The sequence below is a fragment of the Anolis sagrei genome, chromosome 4 (assembly GCF_037176765.1).
Source record: "Anolis sagrei isolate rAnoSag1 chromosome 4, rAnoSag1.mat, whole genome shotgun sequence".
Lineage (NCBI taxonomy): Eukaryota > Metazoa > Chordata > Lepidosauria > Squamata > Dactyloidae > Anolis > Anolis sagrei.
In genome coordinates, this window is record NC_090024.1 from 236289589 (window position 1) to 236314538 (window position 24950).

General features: G+C 41.8%; 1 protein-coding gene across 1 annotated transcript in view; it reads right to left on the minus strand.

Annotated features, from left to right (window-relative positions):
- Positions 1-366: 366 nt before the first annotated feature.
- EEF1A2 (eukaryotic translation elongation factor 1 alpha 2) overlaps positions 367-24950 on the minus strand; it is a 45782-nt gene continuing 21198 nt past the window's right edge. The window contains exons 3-8 of the mRNA XM_060771940.2: positions 22679-22858; positions 19778-20074; positions 9553-9703; positions 5350-5606; positions 3411-3645; positions 367-729 (exon numbers count right to left, since the gene is read on the minus strand). Of these exons, the coding sequence (XP_060627923.1) occupies positions 602-729; positions 3411-3645; positions 5350-5606; positions 9553-9703; positions 19778-20074; positions 22679-22858 (1248 nt within the window). The 3' untranslated portion in view covers positions 367-601. The remainder of the gene's footprint in view (positions 730-3410; positions 3646-5349; positions 5607-9552; positions 9704-19777; positions 20075-22678; positions 22859-24950) is intronic.

Consider the following 24950-nt stretch of genomic DNA (forward strand, 5'->3'; position numbering starts at 1 on the left):
TTATATATCTGTGGAAATTGTGTTTCTATATCTGTGGTCTCACCCTGGACCTTCCACAGATATATAAACCCAATTTTCCAGTTTCCAACAAACCTCACAACCTCTGAATTTGCTTGCCACAGATGCAGGCAAAACGTCAGGAGAGAATGGTTCTAGAAAATGGCCATACAACCCGAAAAATCTACAACAACCCTATTTATTTGTGCTTCCTCTATTTTATCAGTTTTATGCTTGTTTATTTATGCAATGCTTTTGAGATGAAATAAATAAAAATTGCAATTCTATAGTCAATGTCTAGCAGAAGCTGACCACAGAGCTAAACTTGCCAATGTGTGGGGCCCAACACAGAAACACAAGACACCCCACTTGTTTTCGATGTGGATGTTGTACCAGTTTTATTGGTAAAATTTAACACAAAGCCTCACGAACGCTGGGACATGCTTTTCCTTTTAAAGAATTTCCACTGGACCTTAATAGTGAGCATCCAGTCGTTGACATACAAACTCTTACAAGCAGATGTGCACACATGCGCCTCGGGGAGAAGGTGACGGCATCCCGGTGGTAAGGATGGTTTCTGAGCGAGGCACTGGGCGTCTACGATTCATTTGCCAGCCTTCTGGGCCTTCTGGGCTGACTTGGTGACCTTGCCAGCACCGCCGCTCTTCTTCTCCACATTCTTGATGACGCCCACGGCCACCGTCTGCCGCATGTCGCGCACAGCAAAGCGCCCTGGAATGGGACACAAGGGTTGAGTTGCCCACAAAGTTCTACTGCATCAGTGTTTCTCAACCTTCCTAATGCCTCGACCCCTTAATACAGTTCCTCATGTTGTGGTGGCCCCCAACCATAACATTTTTTGCGTTGTTAATTCATAACTGTAATTTTGCTACCATTCTAATGAAATATCTGATATGCAGAATATGCACAAATACCCAATACGCCCAAATTTGAATAGTGGTGGTGGGGGGGTTGATTTTGTCATTTGGGAGATGTAGTAGCTGAGATTTATAGTTCACCTACAATCAAAGAGCATTCTGAACTCCATTAATGATTGAATTGAACTAAACTTGGCACACAGAACTATCATGACCAACAAAAAATACTGGAAGGGTTTGGTGGCCATTGACCTTGAGTTTTGGAGTTGTAGTTCACCTACACCCAGAGCACTGTGGACTCAAACAATGATTGAGATGGACCAAATTTGGCACGAATATTCAATATGCCCAGATGTGAACACTGATGGAGTTTGGAGAAAATAGACTTGACATTTGGGAGTTGTAGTTGCTAGGATATATAGTTCACCTACAATCAAAGAGAATTCTGAACCCCACCAATGACAGAATTGAGCCAAACTTCCCACACAGAACCACCATGACCAACAGAAAATATTATGTTTCCTGATGGACTTTTGTGACCCCCCCCCCCCCCCCAAGTCCCGACCCTCAGGTTGAGAAACATTGTGCTACATAGAAAGCACAGGTATTACAGAGTTTTTGGCACTCTAACCCCCTCTAGTGGCCAAATGAGATCCTGCAGGTCTAATAATCATGTACAGGCAATCCCAAGTTATGAACAATATAGCTTCTGTAGGTTTGTTCTTTAATTAAATTTGTATGTTAGTTAGAACAGGTACATTTTTAAGTGTAACCCCAGCCATATATCTATTATTATTATTATTATTATTATTATTATTATCTTTATTTGTACCCCACTAGCATCTCCCGAAGGACTCGATGTGGCTTACAAAGGCCAAGGCCTCAATACATAACATAATAATACAAACCTAAAGCAAATTAAAAACAATTAAAGCAATATTAAACAACAAAAACAACAAGCAATAACAATACCCCAAAACACAATAAAACTGAGCCGGGCCAGAGTAAAGGGTACAGAATTAAAAGTGCTGATGTGACAGGTGATATGTAAGGATTATAGGGTAAGTGCAGTGTGCAATGTGCAGCAATCTTAGTTCTAATAAAGTGCTTCTGGGACTTGGTATTGGAGATTTCCTATTCTGATTGAGTCCTTAAACACCTGCTACAATTTCTGCATTAGCCAGATTCAATTTTCACCACAAATTGTGTCTAGGCCAGAAAAATCAATGCATGCTTTGTTTTCATGTACTGGGCCAAGTTACTCCTGTGAATCTAGAAAAATTAATTAAAAGACTCAATCCCAAATACATGGGTTGACTTTTACAGGGATCAGTGTAAGTACGGTATCTTAATTTTAGATCAAAGATTAATCTCTTCCAGGAACCAGGGACATGGGGAAAAGGGGAAAAATAGTCCCTATACATCTGGATTTCTTTGTACACAAAACTCCCTGATTATAGTTTGCGCAGAAAACATGTTTTCCAAATAGAAATGGTGTTTACTGATCAGAAGACAACATTCTCATTTGGAAAGAGGACACTCAGAAAAAGGTAACTGGAAGGGAAGTGACAGAAGCCCAAGGCCCCTTCTGCATTGTCATATAATTCAGATTATGAAATCAGATAATCCAGATTATCTGCTTTGAACTGGATTACACGAATCTGCACTCCCATATAATTTAGATTATCAAATGAAATAATCCAGATTATCTAATTTGAACTGGATTATATGAACCTACACTGCCATATAATCCAGATGATCAAATCAAATAATTCAGATTATCTGCTTTGAACTGCTATATAATCCAGATTATCAAATCACATAATCCATATTATTTTATTTGAACTGCCATATAATCCAGAATATCAAATCTGATAATCCACATTATCTGATTTGAATTGGATTATATGAACCTACATTGTCATATAATCCAGATTATTAAATAAAAAATTCAGATTATCTGCTTTGAACTGCCAAAGAATCCAGATTATCAAATCAAATAATCCACATTGTCTGATTTGAACTGGATTATATGAACCTATGCTGCCATATAATTCAGATTATCAAATAAAATAATTCAGATTATCTGCTTTGAACTGCCATATAATCCAGATTATCAAAACAGATAATCCACAGTGTCTGATTTGAACTGGATTATATGAACCTACACTGCCATATAATCCAGATTATCAAATCAGATAATGTGGATTATCTGATTTTAACTGGATTATATGAACCTACACTGGCATATAATCCAGATTATCAAATAAAATAATTGAGATTATCTGCTTTGAACTGCCATATAATCCAGATTATCCACATTATTTGATTTGAACTTGGTTATGTGTCTACACTGGCATATAATGTAGTTCAAATGAGATAATCTAGATTTTCTATGGTAGTGTAGAAGGGATCCTAGACATGGGAAGCATGATATCTTGAACCAACCCTAGGTATCTCTTACTAGTATGTATGAACGGCATAGATCTATCAGTGGATCTCTGTTAACATCAAAAATAAGGAAAAAGAGCTCACCCAAGGGTGGATACTGGGAGAAGCTTTCCACACACATGGGCTTTCCCGGGATCATCTCCACAATGGCAGCATCTCCAGACTTCAGGGATTTGGGGTTGTCTTCCAACTTCTTGCCAGAGCGCCGGTCGATCTTCTCCTTCAGCTCAGCAAATTTGCAAGCAATGTGGGCAGTGTGGCAGTCAATGACAGGGGAATATCCAGCGCTGATCTGGCCAGGGTGGTTCAAGATGATCACCTGGTGCACACAAGAAGAAGGAGACACAATTGGAGCAGGGAACACATTTCTATGGCAGCCTAGACTGCCAACCTCCTTATTTTGGCTCAGCAATACTTCCCTCTAGTGGAAAAAAAATTGTTTCTTCACAATGTTGCTGTTTTTTATATTAAGCTACTCTCGTGCAACAAATACAACGCAAATAGCTTGTTATGTTTTATTTTAATTTTTGTATCACCAAACAACCTGTGTCCTAAATCCTGCTATTCCTGGTTAATTTAGACTCAAAGAATAATTTAGGCTGGTTCTATACCAATCAAATAATGCAGTTAAAACAAGCATCCCAAGCTCCGAGGATGACCTGGGAAGGAATCCCACTGGAGCATTGCAGCACACCCAAATACCTGGGAGTCACCCTGGACCGTGTTCTGACCTACAAGAAGCACTGCCTGAACATCAAGCAAAAAGTGGGTGCTAGAAACAATAACATACGAAAGCTGACTGGCACAACCTGGGGATCACAACCAGACACAGTGAAGACATCTGCCCTTGCGCTATGCTACTCTGCTGCTGAGTATGCATGCCCTGTGTGGAACACATCCCACCACGCTAAAACAGTGGATGTGGCTCTTAATGAGACATGCCGCATTATCACGGGGTGTCTGCGCCCTACACCACTGGAGAAATTACACTGTCTAGCCGGTATTGCACCACCTGACATCCGCCGGGAAGTAGCAGCCGATAGTGAAAGGACCAAGGCAGAGACATCTCCAGCCCATCCCTTGTTTGGGTATCATCCAGCCCGTCAACGACTTAAATCAAGAAATAGTTTTCTAAGATCTACAACAGTGGTTCTCAACCTGCGGTCCCCAGATGTTTTGGTCTTCAACTCCCAGAAATCCTAACAGCTGGTAAACTGGCTGGGATTTCTGGGAGTTGTAGGCCAAAAACATCTGGGGACCCCAGGTTGAGAACCACTAATCTACAGAGACACTCACTGCTTTTCAAACGATTCATGTCTTGAGAAGATATTACAAATGTATTATCTCAGGCAAGGAAACCACATAAAATAAACAGTATTTGAGGCTGGGTTGTTGTAGGTTTTTTCAGGCTATATGGCCATGTTCTAGAGGCATTCTCTCCTGATGTTTCCCCTGCATCTATGGCAAACATCCTCAAGAGAGAATGCCTCTAGAACATGGCCATATAGCCTGAAAAAAACTACACCCCACACAGTGATTCCAGCCATGAAAGCCTTCGACAATACAGTATTTGAGGCTGCTATTTTCCACTTTCCTTGTACATCACTCATAGAAAATGGAAGGCAACAGGAAAAGAACAAAATCAAATCACAGGTGGATTGAATCGGTTTCAAGAACCATAGCCCTGAGTTTGCTAGACATGAGCAATGATGCCAATTACTGGAGTTCTTGGTGGCCTCTTGTTCATATGGAGGCCGTAGACCAGGCATGGGCAAACTATGGTCCTCCAGGTGTTTTGGACTTCCACAATTTCTAACAGCCTACCAGCCATTAGGAATTGTGAGAGTTGATGTCCAAAACACCTTTTGGAAGTTTGCCCATGCCTGCTGTAGACTGATACCAACTTGTTGGCAAACAACAGAGGTTACCTAAACTAATCCATGTTCCCCTCCCCTTCAAATACAAATATTCTGATCTGAAGATGCAGCCTTCAAAAGATAGCCACTGTGGATTCCCTGCTGACCTGAGAAGTGAACTGTGCTGCCTCCTGAGGTGGGTCAGACTTGCTGTCCCCACAGACGTTGCCACGGCGGATGTCCTTCACGGAGACATTCTTGACATTGAAGCCAACGTTGTCCCCCGGCAGAGCCTCGCTCAAGGCCTCGTGGTGCATCTCCACAGACTTGACTTCTGTAGTGATGTTCACGGGGGCAAAAGTCACCACCATGCCAGGTCTCAGGATCCCAGTCTCTACACGGCCCACCGGCACCGTCCCAATTCCTAGAGGGAGTCAGAAGGGGTGAAGAATCAATATCACAAAATGTAATCCTTGGAATCCAAAGGGGATTGCAAGAATCTATTGTAGGGGTGAACAACTGCATGAGGGGATGCCTATCACTAGACTCATCTAGCTGGCCACATTCATTCTCCAATATATGAAAATCTTTTTCTGCTCATTTGTTGCCCAACCTTGCCAGCTAAAAACTGCTTCGTAATACTGCTACATAGAGCATGCTCCTCTATACTCGCACACCATATTTTTCCTAGGAAAAATCTAGAAGCCTTATTTGCCAATAAACAATCAAGAGGTGAACAACAACACTTCTGGTTTCGATAATGGATAATAGACAAAGTGCATTCCCTTTTTCTCATCTGATACCAAATCGCAAATATAAGCAATCCCGCATAGCTCAAGGATGACGATCTTCCAGATGTGGTGTCTTGGCGGTGGGTTCGTAGATGGCTGTGGAGCCCTATTCTTGATCCGCATGTTCTCCCGCAGTAAGTTAATCAGTTTCCAGATGGAAGGCGGTCCCAGTTGAGGTTGGCTTGTTGTGCCTTCCTCTTGGCACATTTCTCCCTTTGGCCCTCCATTAGTGCCTCTTTGAATTCTGCAGCACTGCTCGTCACAGCTGTCCTCCAGTTAGAGCGCTCAAGAGTCAGGGCTTCCAAGTTCTCGGTGTCTATGCCACAGTTTTTAAGGTTGGCTTTAAGCCCATCTTTACATCTCTTTTCTTGTCCACCAACATTCCATTTCCCGTTCTGGAGTTCAGAGTAGAGTAGTTGCTTTGGAAGATGGTGATCAGGCATTCGGACAAGGTGGCCAGTCCAGTGGAGTTGATGGTGGAGGAGCATTACTTCAATGCTGGTGGTCTTTGCTTCTTCCAGCAGGCTGACATTTGTCTGCCTGTCTTCCCAAGAGATTTGCAGAATTTTTGGGGGGCAGTGCTGATGGAATCATTCCAGGAGTTGCGTATGTCATCTATCCACGTTTCAGAGGTGTATAGCAGGGTTGGGAGGACAATAGCTTTATAAACAAGCATCTTGGTGTCTCTAAGGATGTCCCAGTCCTCAAACACTCTCTGCCTCATTTGGAAAAATGCTGCACTCGCAGAGCTCAGGCAGTGTTGTATTTCAGTGTCAATGCTGACTTTTGTGGAGAGGTGGCTGCAAAGGTAGCGGAAATGGCCAACATTTTCTAATATTACACCATTGAGTTGTATTTCTGGCATTGGAGAGGGATTGGCTGGTGACTACTGGAAGAGCAGTTTGGTTTTCTCAATTTTCAATGAAAGGCCGAGCTTCTCATTTGCTTCTGCAAAGGTGTTTAGAGTGGCTTGTAGATCTTCTTCTGAATGTACACAGATGGTGTTGTCATCAGCATATTGGAGTTCTATAACAGATGTTGTTGTGACCTTGGTTTTGGCTTTCGGCATGCTGAGGCTAAATAGCTTGCTATCCGTCCGATAGATGATTTCCACTCTGGTGGGAAGCTTCCCATCAACAAGATGAAGTATCATAGCACAGAAATATTAGACTGCTGGCAAGAAAGATAAAACTGCCAAACTCATGCCAATATTATTACATTTTATAATTGTAACAACCAGATTCCCCCTCTAATAAACAAGGCAGGTGCCAAAAGGCTTAGGACTGGAGGTTGTGTTCTGTGCAAAAGGGAGAAAAACCACTATTAAGAAATTCTTCATTTCTTTAACCTGAACAAATACCATAATAAGGTGATCAAAAGTAAACACTGAGTAAACACTATTAAGCTACTTCTGCAGCTTAATAGAGTGATGTGCAATACCTGATAAATTGTTTGTGACTTTTAACTACTTAACAACAAGATCATTTACTCACCACTAAAATTATCTTGTTAAAAGGAAGACAACTTGGAGGCAGGGGAAATGGGATTTCTGCCTCATAGACTGTGAGCCTAATTCAGGGACTAAAAACAAATCTCCAGGATTTGTTCCTGAAATTGCAATTTTACTTTCGCTCACCTGGACACAAGCAGCACTGAACACAATGAGACTGTCTTCCAGGTAAATAAGCACAATTGCACTTCACCACTATTTTGCTTCTACTTCAGTTCTTCAAATGCTGTGGATCTCAGTAAAAACAACTCATAAAGAAGATCCTGCAGGTCTGAAGCTCTGTCCATCCTCATGATATAAATAATCCAGTTAACTAAATTCACATTTACTGGTTTCTCATAACCTATTTTGTTTTAGCATATCATGGGAAGTGGATGTGCAGGAGGATTCTTGAGCCAAAGACATGACCATTCAAAATCTTGCTCAAGCTTCTTGAGGTTTATGATATATATTTGCATCCATTTTCAAGGTTTGTGAGATAATTGTTATTATCTTCAGAATTAGAACTCTGGCTGTAAATATCTAAGATGATGAAGAAGAGAAGGCTTAGAGGAGACATGATAGCCATGTATAAGTATGTGAGAGGAAGTCATAGGGAGTAGGGAGCAAGCTTGTTTTCTGCTGCCCTGGAGACTAGGATGCAATGGAGCAATGGCTTCAAACTACAGGAAAAGAGATTCCACCTGAACATTAAGAAGAACTTCCTGACTGTGAGGCCTGTTAAGCAGTGGAACTCTCTGCCTCAGAATGTGGTGGAGGCTTCTTCTTTGGAGGCTTTTAAACAGAGGCTGGATGGCCATCTGTCAGGGGTGATTTGAATGCAATTTTCCTGCTTCTTGGCAGGAGGTTGGACTGGATGGCCCATGAGGTCTCTTCCAACTCTATGATTCTATGATTCTATGTTGAATTCCATACCTAAGAGCGAATGTTATGCTGATGTAAGGTCAGCACAAGAATAAGGAATAAAGACTTCTTCTACACTGCCATATAAAATCAGGATTATCTTATTTGAACTGGATTATATGGCAATGTGGACTCATACAAACCGGTTCAAAGCACATAATGTGGATTATCTACTTTGATAATCTGGATTATATGGCAGTGTAGAAGGGGCCACAGAGAGCCCCCAAACTGGCTGGCCTATTCCTTTCTGTTGTCTGAAAATAATGAACATTCCATAAAATCCAAGCAATTCTGCTGATGGCTACAAGATTTACAACCAACAGATTTTCCCATTCCAAAATGTATTGTGCAATGTGAGTTATATGAGTAAGCTCCTGCACAATGTGTGTTACATGGACTTAGAAAGGGTAACAGCTAGACAGCAATGCAAACTTTTCTAGAAACCCACAATTACTGAATTCATTGCCTTTATAAACTTCTATGCACTCATGAGAGCTGGAAGCTTAATTTTTAAACTAAGAGCAACTTCTTCAGATTTCAGCATAATACAATACTAGTTTTCACCTTGTAGTGCAACGGGATTGTGGCGCAGCTGGATGAGTGTCAGCTGCATTAAGATCACTCTGACCAAAAGGTCATGAGTTCGAAGCCAGCCCGGGTTGGAGTGGGTTTCCAACCAATTGTGTGTAGCCTGTTGTCGACCTTTGCAACCCGAAAGACAGGTGCATCTGTCAAGTAGGAAAATTAGGTACCACCTTAAAGTGTGGGGAGGCTAAATTAACTGATTTATGAGGCCATAAAGAAGACTCCAGCAAAGCATTCCAGCGGGGAAGCATGCGGGGAATGCAGAAGTGCTTCATCAGCGTTGCAGATGGACGATGAAAGCGACAGCTCCCCTGGTGCATCACAAATAATAGTGCATCACAAATTATGTTATATGGATCCAGGATCTCCCAACCCCAAAATACCAATATATACTCTTGCTTTCTTAGATTTCAGTAAGTAAATAGATCACCATTTTTCTTAGTCCAGGAAAAGTAAAGTCATAAATTCCTCATTTTTTGCTGTATTATCAACAAGAATAAATTGCTAATCTGGAAATCCACGGGGCAGGAAGAAGGCACATCTTTCCACCCACAAACTGTAGGTTACAGCGCTGGGCTCACCTCCAATCTTGTAGACATCCTGAAGAGGGAGGCGCAGAGGTTTGTCTGTGGGGCGGGTGGGGGGCAAGATGGTATCCAGAGCCTCGAGGAGGGACACTCCACTGGCATTCCCTTCCTTGCGTTCCACTTTCCATCCTTTGAACCAAGGCATCTGCAAAACAAAGTGGGAGAAGCATGTTGAGTGGATCTTTTTAGCCGGTTAAGAAGAATTTGGCAGAATCCACAAAAACTCCATTCTGGGTGGAGGAATGACGTTCTCATATAGAATTGATGCTTAAAGGAGGGACATGAGAAGAAGATCTGCACCAAGCCAAGCCAAGCTCAAGCTCAGAGACCACATCCTGTCTGTGAATCTCATCCTTTGTCTCCGGGATTGTGAATGCGGGATGGTGTTCTCTGGTTGCTGTTCCTGACCAACTAGAGTGTTCTACAAAATAAAATAAGGACTGGTTTCCAACAGTAAGGGCCCTTTTGCATAATCATAAATCTAAAGACCAAGACACAAACCAGTGAGTTCAAATTACTATACAAGGGAAAATATTATGTCTGAACATTAGGAAAATCATTCTGCTAGTGAGAGTTATCTCACAATGGAGTAGACGGCCTTAAACAAAGGGTTGATAGCCAATGTTCTGGAGAACTTTGGTTGTGTACAGTATAACCCACCTATTCATGGAACCAATATATGTAGTTTCTCTTATCCACAGTTTTGCTTATTCACTCTTGTGCAAGTAACACCCTCTTCTTAGTACTTTGGTCATTTGTCCCATTGACAGTAATAAGATTAACTATTCTCCACAGTTTCACATATTTATATGAAATCCAGGAATGTACCCCACTCTAGATATGGAGGTTATATTGGTCATGCAAGGAGGTTGGTCTATATTGTATTTTTTATTACATATATATCTTGCCTTTCAGTAAAGAAGCTGAATGGCTTACAGTCTTCCCTCCATATTTGCGGATTTGACTTTGAAGGATTTGATTATTCACAGATTTGATTTAAATGTTCTCTTGAGGAATATAAAGGTCCTCCATTGAAACTCAATGACCAAGCCTCTCCAAAAGTTGACTACAGAAGCATGTTAGAGGACCCAGAAATTCCTATACAGGATGGATGATCATACATTCAAAAAGGAATAATGAGAAGGTTGTTGTAGGTTTTTTTGTGTTGCATTGTGTTGTTATTGTATATTTTTGTATGTTAACACATGTTGTGAACTGGTCCGAATCCCTCTTTGAAGGTGAGAGGGTCGGTATATAAAACCTCGAAATAATAATAATATTTTTTTGGGCTATATGGCCATGTTCTAGAGGAATTTCTCCTCTAGTATAATGAGAGATATGAACTATCCTAACATGTATTGGAAGTCCAACTCTGTCAAGAACGTAAGGTCCAAAAATTCCTGACTTGCTTTAGCAGATAATTTAATTGTCCAGAAGGTAGAAGAGACAACAAAGGGTACAGATATTTCAGATCTGATCCTAACCAACATCAATGACCAAGTTAATGGGGTGAAAGTGTTGGGAACCTTAGCTGACCATGTTCTCCTGGAGTTTTCTCTCCAAAGAGAAGGGGAAACCAAGCCAAGAATGTCAGTGGCTACTCCAGATAGTAGAATATAGAGCAAATAGATTCAAACTCCAGGAAAAGATATTCCACCTAAACATTAGGAAGAACTTCCTGAAAGTAAAAACCCAACTCAGGTAGAATATACTGCCTCGGAGTGTGATGGAAGTCTCCTTCTCTTGAGGTTTTTAAGCAAAAGCAAGATGGCTACTTCTCAGTAGGACTTGGATTATGTGTTCATGCATGGCAGAAGCAGTTGGCCTGGATCATCCTTGTGATCTGTTCATACTCTTATGATTCTATGCAAAAAAAACAACAACAGTGAAATGAACCTCTGACCTGTCTAAATAGGGGACTTTTCACCCTACATGGTTATTCCACTAACTGACATGGCCACATCCTATGGAATCTGAAATTTATAGTTTGGTGAGACACTAGAACCATATAGAAAAGAATTCTATATAGCCCATGAAACTATGAATGCCAGGAGATATGGTGATATCAAAATACTGTAATTGCACGAATGAAGTGGGCCTCAGTAAAATAGATTTTTGCTCATTTGTTTGAGATACCTCAAGGAACAGCACCACCTCGTGGCCACTGTTTTGCATTTCTTATTGAGATGCAAAGCACAAAGGGAGATCTCACCATAAGACAAATCCCAAAATGTTATTGCACCAATGCTTCTACTGTACTTGTGTACCTTCTCTTTTGACTTATAGTGGCCCTAAGGTAAACCTATTGCTGGTTTCTTATGTGGAAGATTTGTTCAGAGATGGTTTGCCATTTCCTTCTTCCAAGGCTGAGAAAGTGTGACATCCCAAAGGTCACCCATTAGTTTTCCTCAGCTTAGCAGGGATTCAAACATTAGTTTGCAAGAGTCCTATTCCAGCACTTTAAAAAACCACATCATATTTGCTTTCTAAAGGGATCCATAAACTAATAATTTAGATACAAACCAATTGCTGGACAAGATCAAGAATCTGCTTCTTCAGCCTCTTACTTCCCACAAGTATGTCTAAGGGTGCATCTACACCAGGGATCCCCAAACTAAGGCCTGTGGGCTGGATGCGACCCTCCAAAGCCCTTTACCCAGCCCCCACCCTAAACTTTGGATGTAGGGTTGCCCTAAGTCTGACATGACTTGAAGACACACAACAACAGTCCTAAATCAGCCCAAAACAAGTCACACTTCCAACTGAAATACTTGCAAGTTTATGTCAGTTAAAAGTGTTCTTCATTTTAAATATTGTATTGTTCTTTCGCTATTATTATTATTATTTGCAATACAAATGAGATATGTGCAGTGTGCATAGGAATTTGTTCATGTTATCTTCAAACTATATTACTGCCCAACAGTCTGAGAGACCATGAACCAGCCCTTGGCTTTAAAAGTTTGAGAACCCCTGATCTGCACTATGTTCCATGAATAAATGACACCCCTTTTCCACAAGATTTGTAATTTTACAAAAATTTTAGCCTTCTCTACCAAAGAGTACTGGTGCCACATCAAACTAGATCTCTAGAACTTCAAACTAGAACAGATGGCTGGATGGCCACCTGTCAGGGATACTTTGATTGTGCTTTTCCTGCATAGCAGGGGGTTGGACTAGATAGCCCATGTGGTCTCTTCCAACTCTATGATTCTATAATTCTTCTGATTCCACAGCCTTGATCCATGGCAGTTAAGGTGCCATTGACCTGCATCAATTCTACTTGTAGATGCACCCTTAAATGCCCCCAACCAGGGCCTGAAGGTTTTGTGTGTGTGTGTGTGTGTGTGTGTGAGGAGTGAATTGAGAAACTGCAAGTCTCTTCTTGTGTGAGAGAACTGGCCGTCTGCAAGGACATTGCCCAGGGGATGTCTGGATGTTTTACCATCCTTTGGGAGGCTTCTCTCATATCCCCACATGAGAAGCTGGAGCTGACAGATGGGAACTCATCCTGCTCTATTGATTTGAGTCACCAACCTTACCTTCCACTTTGATGTTCAGCAGCTAGCATTCAGAGGTGCGCCACTACTGAACATGGGGGTTCCCTTTGGCTATCTAAATAACACAACCTCACCCATCTAGCATTAATCAGCAGCATCACACAACTTCCATTTACAGGAAAAACTAATGTTCAATTCTTTAATTACCACCTTCATTTTGGGACTTCTACAAGCAATTAAAGATCTCCTCTACTCATTTCTCTAGCCAAGGAGAATCCCCATTATATATTCCATCCATGTCCTATTTTTCTTGACTGAGGTCATGGTGCATTGACCTACAGCGGGGAGGGTTTAGACAGCTGCACCCAGCTGTCAGGGGCTTCATGGCTGTCAAAGGCTTTGCAGACTCGAGTCTCTGCCAAGGCAGGAGCGCAGGCGCTGACTCGCTAAATTTCAAGGCAAGCACTCATATGACAAAGGGTCATCTGACCGAATTCTACATTAAGATAGTCCCTGCCAAAAAAAGAGAGAGAGGCTAAAATGTAAGACAGTGGAGTGAAGAGCCGGAAGAAAGAGCAGATATTGCTTCTGGAATATATCTACAAATCTGAGTGAGGGGACAGTTAATTTAGGAAATAAATTAGCTCTGCCTGAGCAGGGACAGTCATGCCAAACATCAGGGACAGTATTTGATTTTCTTTGTCAGAAAACACTGGAATTTTACCTTATATGAGTTATATTAATAAAAAACAGGGTGAAGATACAAGTTGGGCATTCCATTTCCAGAACTTCAAAATCCATATGGGTGACTGAGAATGTGCTTCCTGATGGATCCATATGCATAAAGTGTGCTTCATGCACCAAATTATCGATAATGTATATTAAATTATCTTTAGGCTATGTTCATAAAGGGCTTATGAAATATAAATGAATTTCATGATTAGGGCCGGGTTTTAGCACAACTGGTTAATCACCAGCAGCAATAGATCACACCAATTGAAAGGTTGACAGTTCGACACCCGGGTCGGGGTCGGAACCCAACCTTCAGCCCAGCTCCACCTAAGCAGTTCAAAAACAGTTGTGTGTCATGTATCATGTTCTGCAGTCGACGGTAGTTGGTGGTGGTAGGCCTAGCAGTTGGTGATGGAAGGATTAATGTAAGTCTTAGTTCTAAAGGGTTGAGTCATCTGTAAGTAAGATTTCATGGGTGAAAGCAATAAAGGGTGGAGGTATGCAAGAGATGGGTTGCAGCTGGGTGTTTCTGGATATAAGGAGCTAGCCTTGGGACTGGTCTTCGGGAGAAAAATATTTGTCATATTTTGGTGGTGGATGCTGCTGGTTTTCCCCCAGGTCTCTGGATTTTTGGTATCCTGAACTCTTAGAATCCTGGAACCTTCAGTCTTTGGACTGGCTGTTGACTACAGTAGACTCTTGATCCCTGGACTTTGTTGAATTATCGACGTTTGACCACTGGACTGGACCTTTGACTATGGAGTTATCTTGAACCTGCAACAATGTTTGCTGTTTTTGTTTATTCTGTGCTGAGTGCTATCTTTATGTTTTATATTTTGGACTATTAAAACAGCCAGAAAGTAAGTGCTGTTTTAATTAACTTGTTTTATACAAACTGGGTTTTTGTTTGGTTCATCTCTGCCTCTGAATAAGGCAGAGCTCTGGCAACGTGACATTGTGAGCTGTGAGTAGAGAAATTAGGCACTGCTTAAGCGGGGAGGTGTTTTGCGGCACCATGAAAAGGAAATACCAGAAAACGTCAGCAATCAGAGGAAGGAGAGAGTCTGTCATTAAGGGCTCTTCATCATAGAGGATGAAGCAACAGCACCCCCCTGCGGCCAGAATCGAGCACAACCTCCAGGATGCCAAAGTTGGAAAAAATGGCAACATAATATCTCTATTTTTGTATGGCCTGTTTGTTTAATGGCATTAAAAGTTTGCTGTGTATGTGTTCTGCGAACCGCCTTGAATCCCCTTCGGGTGAGAAGGGTGGAATATAAATGGTGTAAATAGACTTGGGTCCCACTCATTCCGTATCCACAAGCACTCTAAAATCCAGAAATATCCAAAACCACTCCAGATCTCTTTAGCTGAACCTAAGAAATTCCCTAACATAACTGATTTTACCATGAATATGCTAATAAATCAGCATGATGAAGTAACTGTTGCAATCCAGAGCAGGGAACGAGGCCCTAAGATAACTATCCACCACACTTGGCTGTGAAAAACAATCCTTTTTTATTGAAGAAAAATGGTTACAAAATAAAGGAAAAATGCAAGTCAAAAGCCACAGCAAAATCAGCAAACATGAATTTAAATGGACAAAGCAAAACCAAAAGCCTCACTGGGAAATACTGGAATCTGTTAGCAATCCACTAACCGTACTTGATATCCTAGAAATCTTCCCAAACTATGGCCAGGGAACCGGGAGAACTGCCAAGGTCTTCATCAATTCTGAAACGATGCCTGAACTGAGACAATCAGCTCGGGGTATTGCAATTAAAACTCAAGAATTGGTTCCGTGAACCGCCCTTCTGTTTTGAAGCCAATGTTTTTAATTCTTGAATTCGGGAGGATCGACGCAAACTGAGTGATTTACTTCTGTCTTCCCAAATTTGGCCCCTTCTGTTGTCATTACAGTTAACAGGTGCAGAAGGGAGGGAAAGTTCAAGGTCTCCCTCTGCAACATTCTCATTAACACTGGTACTTTCATTTTCCAAATCTACAGAAGTTCCTTCCTCACTAATTTCAGGAACATTGGCATTTTCCAAACCTACAGCAGTTTCTTCCTCACTAATTCCAGGAGCATTGGCATCAAAAGGTACATTTCCACTAGCATCAGTAAATATACTTTCATTAGCATCAGGAGGAACAAACAGAGAATTAGGTTCAAGTTCAAACTCAGGCTGAACCCCAACAGTAACTTAAGTGTTGGACTACAATTCTAACTCCAAGTTTCTATTCTACCTAAATACCAAAAAAGCAGTAATAATTTCCTGCAACCTAAAATATTGTCTGCTTTTAATATAAAATGAACACAATGTCAAAAAGCCTATATATATTTTCTATATATTTTCCTTCATAGAAAATACTTAGGGGCGGTGGTGCTTTGCTTCTACAGTGTTGCTGTAGTTCTGTAGTCCCAAGTTCTGGTTGTGAACATTTCAGAACGCTAACAAAACTTTCAAAATTTCATTATAAATGGCAGTTCATAATTGGTTCTGTCATTAAAAAATCACCAATAATGAAATAATAATGAAATTTTGAAAGTTTTGTTAGAATTCTGAAATTTTCACCACCAGAACTTTCACAACACTGCAAAAGCAAAGTACCAGTGCCCCCTAGTTTTGTAAGTACTTTAGAACCATTTAGAAGTATGGTTTGCCCATGCCTAGTGTGAATCATTACACAATGCACATTTTTCTATGAATAAAGAGACAAGTTGACGAAATATAGGATGTTGGACTTCCCCTATAATAAGAAACACCTGGCAGGCCAATCAGGCACAAAGATCCAAACTGGCTGTGCATCTCAATACTTTGTGCACTCACACCATGCTTTAAACAGCCATTGATCCCAATTTGTTGCCGGCTGTGAATGCATTAAAGTCACAGCTAGTGATATTCTTGGAGCCTGAAGGGAACAAATGAAATCGCTATAAGCGCCAATAATACCTTGATGCTGTTCATCAGCAATGGAAATACAAAGGAAATCTCTCTCGAAAGCTAAAGATTCATGCTCCTTCTGAAAAAGAATTGGGTCTATATTAGGCATGGGGAAACTTAGGCCCTCCAGGTATTTTGGACTTCAACTCCCATGATTCCTAACAGCCTACCGGCTGTTAAGAATTGTGGGAGTTGATGTGCAAAAACACCTGGAAGGCCCAAGTTTGCCCATGCCTGCCCTAGAGATTCCTAAAGAGATGTTCTCTCAACTACAAAAGAGTAGGTTCTTCCACTTTTGCAAGGGTGCTGCCTCCCTAATACTGGGGTATGTGGAGGACTGACTGTGTGTGAATTTTACTATGACATTGTATGTTTTCCTTTTTATATATGTCCCCTCGGGGAAAGAGGGTGGTAGGTAAATAAAGTATTATTTATTACTATTTACAATACAATACAACACATAGAAACTAGGTTGCATTCTCTCTTTGTTGAGGTGATGTTTGGTATCTGTGTTATATAGTTTTCAATCAAATCAGCTCCAATTATACACATTGGTTTATTACCTTTGAAGGAACCAGACTTTAGAGATCCCCAAACCATGGTTTACTAACTCTCTGTTCTCTAGGAGTTGACTGGTACAAAAAACTTCGCAAGTTGGCCAAAAAAAAAAAAACATCCCCATATGCTGCTAAGAATTATGGGATATGCTTGGGATTGCATAAAAATCACCAATAATGAAATAATAATGAAAATTTAAAAGTTTTTGTTAGAGTTCTTAAATTTTCACCCTCAGAACTTTAGCAACACTGCAGAAGCAGAGCACCAGCGCCCCCTAGTTTTATAAGTACTTTAGAACCATTTAGAACAGTGGTTCTCAACCTTCCTAATGCCGCGACCCCTTAATACAGTTCCTCATGTTGTGTTGACCCCCAACCATAAAATTATTTCCATTGCTACTTCATAACTGTAATTTTGCTACTGTTATGTATCGTAATATGAATTTCTGATATGCAGAATGTATTTTCATTCACTGGACCAAATTTGGCACAAATACCCGATATGCCCAAATTTGAATACTGGTAGGGTTGCAGGAGGGGATTGATTTTGTCATTTGGGAGTTGTAGTTGCTGGGATTTATAGTTCACCTACAATCAAAGAGCATTCTGAACGCCACTAATGATGGAATTGAACCAAACTTGGCACACAGAACTCCCATGACCAAGAGAAGATACTGGAAGGGTTTGGTGGGCACTGACCTTGAGTTTTGGAGTTGTAGTTCACCTACATCCAGAGAGCACTGTGGACTCAAACAGTAATGTATCTGGACCAAACTTGGCACAAATACTCAATATGCCCAAATGTGAACACTAGTAGAGTTTGGGGGAAATAGACCTTGACATTTGAGAGTTATAGTTGCTGGGATATATAGTTCACCTACAATCAAAGAATATTCTGAACCTCACCAATGATAGAATTGGGCCAGGCTTCCGACACAGGACCCCCATGACCAACAGAAAATACTGTGTTTTCTGATGGTCTTTGGCGACCCCTCTGACACCCCCTCGTGACCCCCCTTGGGGTCCCGACCCCCAGGTTGAGAACCACTGATTTAGAACTATGGATTGCCCATGCCTAGTGTGCATCATTACATGATGCACATTTTTCTCTGTATAAAGAGACAAGTTGCCAAAATATAGGATGTGGGACTTCCCCTATAATACACCTGGCAGGCCAATCAGGCACAAAGATCCAAACTAGCTGTGCATCTCAATACTTTGTGCATTCACACATTGCTTTAAACAGCCATTGATCTACACTACTATAGCTTTGCCCTCCAGATATGCTGGACTACAACTTCACATAAGCCCCATCTACATTGCCATACAATGCGATTTGGAACTGTATTACAAGATCAGTGTAGACTCATACAATGCATTTCAACACAGTTAAACCACATTATATGAGTTTACACTAACCATTTAATGCAGCTTCAGACGGCATTAAATTATCAGTGTAGATGGGGCCCTAGTTTCCAGGCACTGGTGTGGGTGGGGAGGATAGAACCTTCTATCCATAACATGCAGAAGACACAAAATAGGGGAAGATTGCACTGTTTAGTGGTTCCCAACTTTTAGGGCTCCAAGTGTTTTGGACTTCAGCTACCACAGTTCCTAACAACTGGTAAACTAGCTGGGATTTCTGGGAGTTGAAGCCCAAAACACCTGGAGGTTGGGAACCACTGGTTTATATGGACCTTGGCTCAGTCATTACTCACAGTGGAGGTTGCAGTCAAGAAATTAGGAGAGGACTAAGGGCCCTTCCACACAGCCATATAACCCAGAATATCAAAGCAAATATTCCCCAATATCTGCTTTGAACTGGATTATCTGAGTCCACGCTGCCATATAATACAGTTCAATGTGGATTTTATACAGTTGTGTGGAAAGGGCCCAAGTTGTCCACCTTTTGTTATTATCCCATGCAAACTGAGCAACCTCTTATAGTATGTTTACGTGAAGGAAAGAGGATAATTCCATATCACATCATTGTTGTTGTTGTTCATTCGTTCAGTCGTCTCTGACTCTTCGTGACCTCATGGACCAGCCCATGCCAGAGCTCCCTGTCGGCCGTCACAACCCCCAGCTCTTTCAAGGTCAGTCCAGTCACTTCAAGGATGCCATCCATCCATCTTGCCCTTGGTCAGCCCCTCTTCCTTTTACCTTCCACTTTCCCCAGCATAATTGTCTTCTCTAGGCTTTGCTGTCTCCTCATGATGTGGCCATCATACCTGACCCCAAATTTTATTCAATCTTGGAATTAGATTCACTTGTGAAAGTGAACCTTCCCAGATTTCCAACTTGACTCCCAGAATCTGTGTGAATTATGGCAAAGAACGATATGCAACTAATTCTAGAATGTAGAAATATCACATTTGGGAGATATGGGGTGGGGGGAGGTTAATGGTGTCCATGACAAAAAAATTGATAGCTAGCAGACAGACAAGCAAGATAATAGTCAGACAAACAAACACCTGGCAAGACTTACATTGGGGGAAGGCTCCAGCATGTTGTCGCCGTGCCAGCCAGAGATGGGCACAAAGGGAACAGTCGACGGGTTATAGCCAATCTTCTTGATGTATGCGCTGACCTCCTTGACAATTTCATCGTAACGCTTCTCACTATAAGGGGGCTCTGTGGAGTCCATCTTGTTAATGCCTACGATGAGCTGCTTGACGCCCAGAGTATACGCCAGGAGGGCATGCTCACGGGTTTGCCCGTTTTTGGAGATGCCAGCTTCAAATTCACCCACTCCAGCCGCCACGATTAGGACAGCGCAGTCAGCCTGCATGACAAAGGCACAGAAATATCATACTAAACATACTAAATATACAAATAAAAATTAATTTTGTTATGCAATTAAAACGCCAGTTATAACAATGCACAGCTTGCATTGACAATAAATAAAGCAAAATTGTGAAAAATTCAGCATATCCACTTTAAAACTTCAAACAAGAACAGCAGAGAAGTTGTTCAAAGCCTGTCTGAATAGGAAATCGTTTTATGTTGGTGGAAGGTCAACTAAAGACCTCTTGCAAAAATCTAGATTTTCAAGAAACCCTGTTATTATTTATGATCTCAGTCATACAGCTGAATCCAATACTGTGCTGTTCACATCACTGTTTTGAACAAACTATTTGTTGGTTTTGTTTTGTTGCATTTGTTTGCTGCCTTTCTCTCAGAAGGATGCGAAGTGGTTTCCAAAACAATTAAAACTATTCATGGTTGTTCTGCATAAAGACCAACAACTGGAGGAAAAAATACCAAGCTTGGATGATAACCAATATGCACACGAATCGCCTGAGCTTTCCCTACGCAAACAGGTTTGTGCTAGACTTCTATGACTCGGTCTTCTCTTGGAATTGTAACTGAACAAGACCTAAGAACGTTGGCTTGATACCCGAAACCTGACAGTGCCATCTGGTCCTATAAATAGATGATGAACCTTCAGGGAGTTCATCCATTTTATTCACAGGGAGAGGGAGAGCACGTTCCAAGTGTATCCTTAACCGCTGCTGAAGCTCATTTCAAAGCACTCCATGAAAAAAGGACCGAATAATAATTTACATTACCAATTGAAAAGCAGATTGGACCTCTGCATCCTCACTATGTTAAGGAACTTTTTGTTAAAGAAAATACACTGTTCACTAGAATTATTCTACACTGTTCTACACTGTTCACTAGAATTATTTTCAGGGCGGAGAGCCAGATAAGGTGTGTGCCTTATACACAGAAAATCATTCAACAAATCTTTCTGTAAACTCGTGTTGTTGAAAAGGGCTGTTTATTGACATTCTGTGTCAGTCTTGCAGTAGAAAAACAGGAAAGGCTTATCGATAGTGTCTAGATCCAGGGAAGTCAAGCTACCCCTCTATTCTGTCTTGGTCAGACCACACCTGGACTCACACTGTGTCCAATTCTGGACACCGCAATTGAAGATGTTGACAAGCTGGAATGTGTCCAGAGGAGGACAACTCAAATGATCAAGGGTGTGGAGAACAAGACTTATGAGGAGTGGATTAAAGAGCTGGACATGTTTAGCCTGCAGAAGAGAAGGTTGAGAGGAGACATTATGAGGGTCATGTATAAATATGTGAGGGGAAGTCATAGGGAGGAAGGAGCAAAATTGTTTTCTGCTGCCCTAGAGACTAGGACACAGAACAATGGCTTCAAACTACAGGAAAGAAGATTCCACCTGAACATGAGGAAGAACTTCATGACAGTGAGAGCCGTTCAGCAGTGGAACTCTCTGCCCCAGAGTGTGGTGGAGGCTCCTTCTTTGGAGGCTTTTAAACAGAGTCTGGATGGCCATCTGTCGAGGGTGCTTTGAATGAGATGTTCCTGCTTCTTGGCAGGGAGTTGGACTGGATGGCCCACAAGGTCTCTTCCAACTACGTGATGCTATGTGCCTACACACTAGTATAGTGTTTGCTATATGACAAAATCAAGATTTGCTTTCAGGATTAGTTGAATTCATGGATGCAGAATCCATAGATATGGAGGATCAAATGTTTTTGTGTAATATGAATGGGTCCCAGGGCTATAAATAGCAAACATGCAAGTCAATGAACACATAGCAGAGTGTGCTTCTGAATTTCCCACACTAGCATTAGTACATAAATTAAAGATCCTTCCAGGAGAAAAAAAAAGCCTCCTGGCTTGCTCTATCAGATGGAAATAAAAGTACCATAAAATCTCCCTCTGGACATCTGAACCAAATTTGCCCCTTATTTTAGTTGTGTAAAGTTTAGACAGCAGGCCCTTTCATGAGGGGTTACTTTTTTTTTGTTGTGTCAGGAGCAAGTCGCTTCTGGTGTGAGAGAATTGGCCGTCTGCAAGGACGTTGCCCAGGGGACGCCTGGATGATTTGATGTTTTTATCATCCTTGTGGGAGGCTTCTCTCATGTCCCCGCATGAAGAGCTGGAGCTGATAGAGGGAGCTCATCCGCCTCTCCCCGGATTCGAACCTGCGACCTGTCGGTCTTCAGTTCTGCCGGCACAGGGGTTTAACCCACTGCGCCACTGGGGGGTTACTAGCAGTGGGGGACAAGAGAGAAGCCTCCCACAAGGATGGTAAAAACATCAAAACATCTGGGCATCCCCTGGGCAACGTTCTTGTAGACGACCAATTCTCTCACACCAGAAGCAACTTGCAGTTTCTCAAGTCACTCCTGACACACACAAAAAGGCAGTGGGGAAAGCATTTATTTTTTTAAAAAATGCCTTTGTTTTACCTGAGATAATATCTCTAGGAATTTCTAGGTTCTCCAGTGTGATTCTATGGTTAACTGGAGGATCTAGAGATTCATATTAATAAAATCTCCAAATAATCAAATCCTCAGAAGTATAATCCTCAAATGTAGAGGGTTGGTTGTATTTCCTTTCTCACCTGTGAAGTCCCTGTGATCATGTTCTTGATGAAGTCCCTGTGTCCAGGTGCATCAATGATGGTGATGTAGTACTTGTTGGTCTCGAACTTCCAGAGGGAGATGTCGATGGTGATGCCCCGCTCACGCTCAGCTTTCAGCTTGTCCAACACCCAGGCGTACTTGAAGGATCCTTTCCCCATCTAGCCAGTGACAAAAGCAGAAAAGAGAAACCTGAATCTTATGGAGCATAGAGGGTAAGGACTAGTTCCTACAAATATCACGCCACCGTTTGATGGACAACTTCAGACCGCTGGTCTGATCACTTCTTATATAGGTAAATGCTCCTCCATGAAACCAAGATTCCCTGCAAGTCACTCAAAGTCTAAATCAGATGCAGATGGCGACTACTGGATGGCATATGTTCTGTATCAGAAACTAGAGCTGATGTGATCTATCCAATGCAATTTTCTGCATCAGCACCCCAAATAACGAAACCAAATCTAAAGTTGACCAAAAATTGATTCGTAACCCTTTTGCAGAGGCGGCCCTAGGTAATTTTCAATGGTAAGCAAACAGTATTTTGCCCCCCCCCCCCCCCAAGCAATCACTGATATATATTTTCTGTTCATCGTGGGAGTTCTGTGTGTCATATTTGGTTCAATTCCATCATTGGTTGAGTTCAGAATACTCTTTGATTGTAGGTGAACTATACATCCCAGTAACTGCAACTCGCATATGTCAAGGTCTATTTTCCCCCAAGATTGCCTCAAGAGCGCCCCTGGGCAAAATCAACTATACTGCAAATGCTTACTTTGCATACTGGGTTGAGCCGCCCCTGCCCTTTTGGTACTAATGTTGGAGAGTGGGCCCTGCTCAAAACAAACAAAAAAAAAAAAGGTTGGAAATCACTGACCTAGATCTGCAGTCTTAGAAGAACAGAAAGCACTTAGGCAGGAAAAACGAAATGCAAAGATACAGAATGGGGGATGATGTCTGGCTTGAGAGTAGTACGTGTGAAAAAGATCTTGGAGTCCTTGTGGACAACAATGTCATGTGGTGGCAAAAAAAGCCAATGGGATTTTGGCCTGCATCAATAGGAGCATAGTGTCTAGATCTAGGGAAGTAATGCTCTATTCCGCTTTGGTTAGACCACACCTGGAATATTGTGTCCAATTCTGGGCACCACAATTCAAGAGAGATGTTGACAAGCTGGAATGTGTCCAGAGGAGGGCGACTAAAATGATCAAGGGTCTGGAGAACAAGCCCTATGAGGAGTGGCTTAAGGAGCTGGGCATGTTTAGCCTGAAGAAGAGAAGGCTGAGAGGAGATATGATAGCCATGTATAAATATGTGAGAAAGAAACCACAGAGAGGAGGTAGCAAGCTTGTTTTCTGCTTCCCTGGAGACTAGGACGCGGAACAATGGCTTCAAACTAAAAGAAAGGAGATTCCATCTGAACATGAGGAAGAACTTCCTGACTGTGAGAGCCGTTCAGCAGCAGAACTCTCTACCCCGGAGTGTGGTGGAGGCTCCTTCTTTGGAAGCTTTTAAACAGAGGCTGGATGGCCATCTGTCAGGGGTGATTTAAATGCAATATTCCTGCTTCTTGGCAGGGGGTTGGACTGGATGGCCCATGAGGTCTCTTCCAACTCTTTGATTCTATGATTCTATGAAAGCTATTCTATCACAAATGAGCAGATAATTAATGTTTTGCAGTCTGGTCATTTGCAGATCTGTTACCTTGTAGGAAACCTTTCACATCAGTTTATCTGCCAGGAAAAAAACCCATGTGCTACTGCCGCATAGCAAAACAACTGGCATACTCTCTGGCGCACACTCAGTTCACTCGGGGTACGTGCCTGGCTCTGTAAACTGCACCATCATTTTGTCCAAGCGGAAGGAACAGGACCTCCCCTTTACAACCCAACCTGCAGGCTGTGGACGATGTACATTTAAGACAATTGGGGAAGAGAGGTAGTGAGAACAAAAATGTAGGGTCCCCTCCACCCCACAATTAATAAGACCTATAGCAGCAACACTATGCCATCACAAGTTGATGGTTACCAACTTCATTCCAAAGTCTTTTACGTTACTCCTCAAATTGGCAAAGAAATGGGGCCACAAATTTGTCTCCCACTCACTTCTCCACTTCCAGTTCCACACTCCTGAGCTTGGACATGTGACTTTTTCAAACTGAATTCTCAGCATCTGTCAGCCAACACAGCAAGGCCTGCAAGATGTTCTCTGCTGTTGTGTGCCTTCAAGTTATTTCCAACTAATGACACCCCTTAT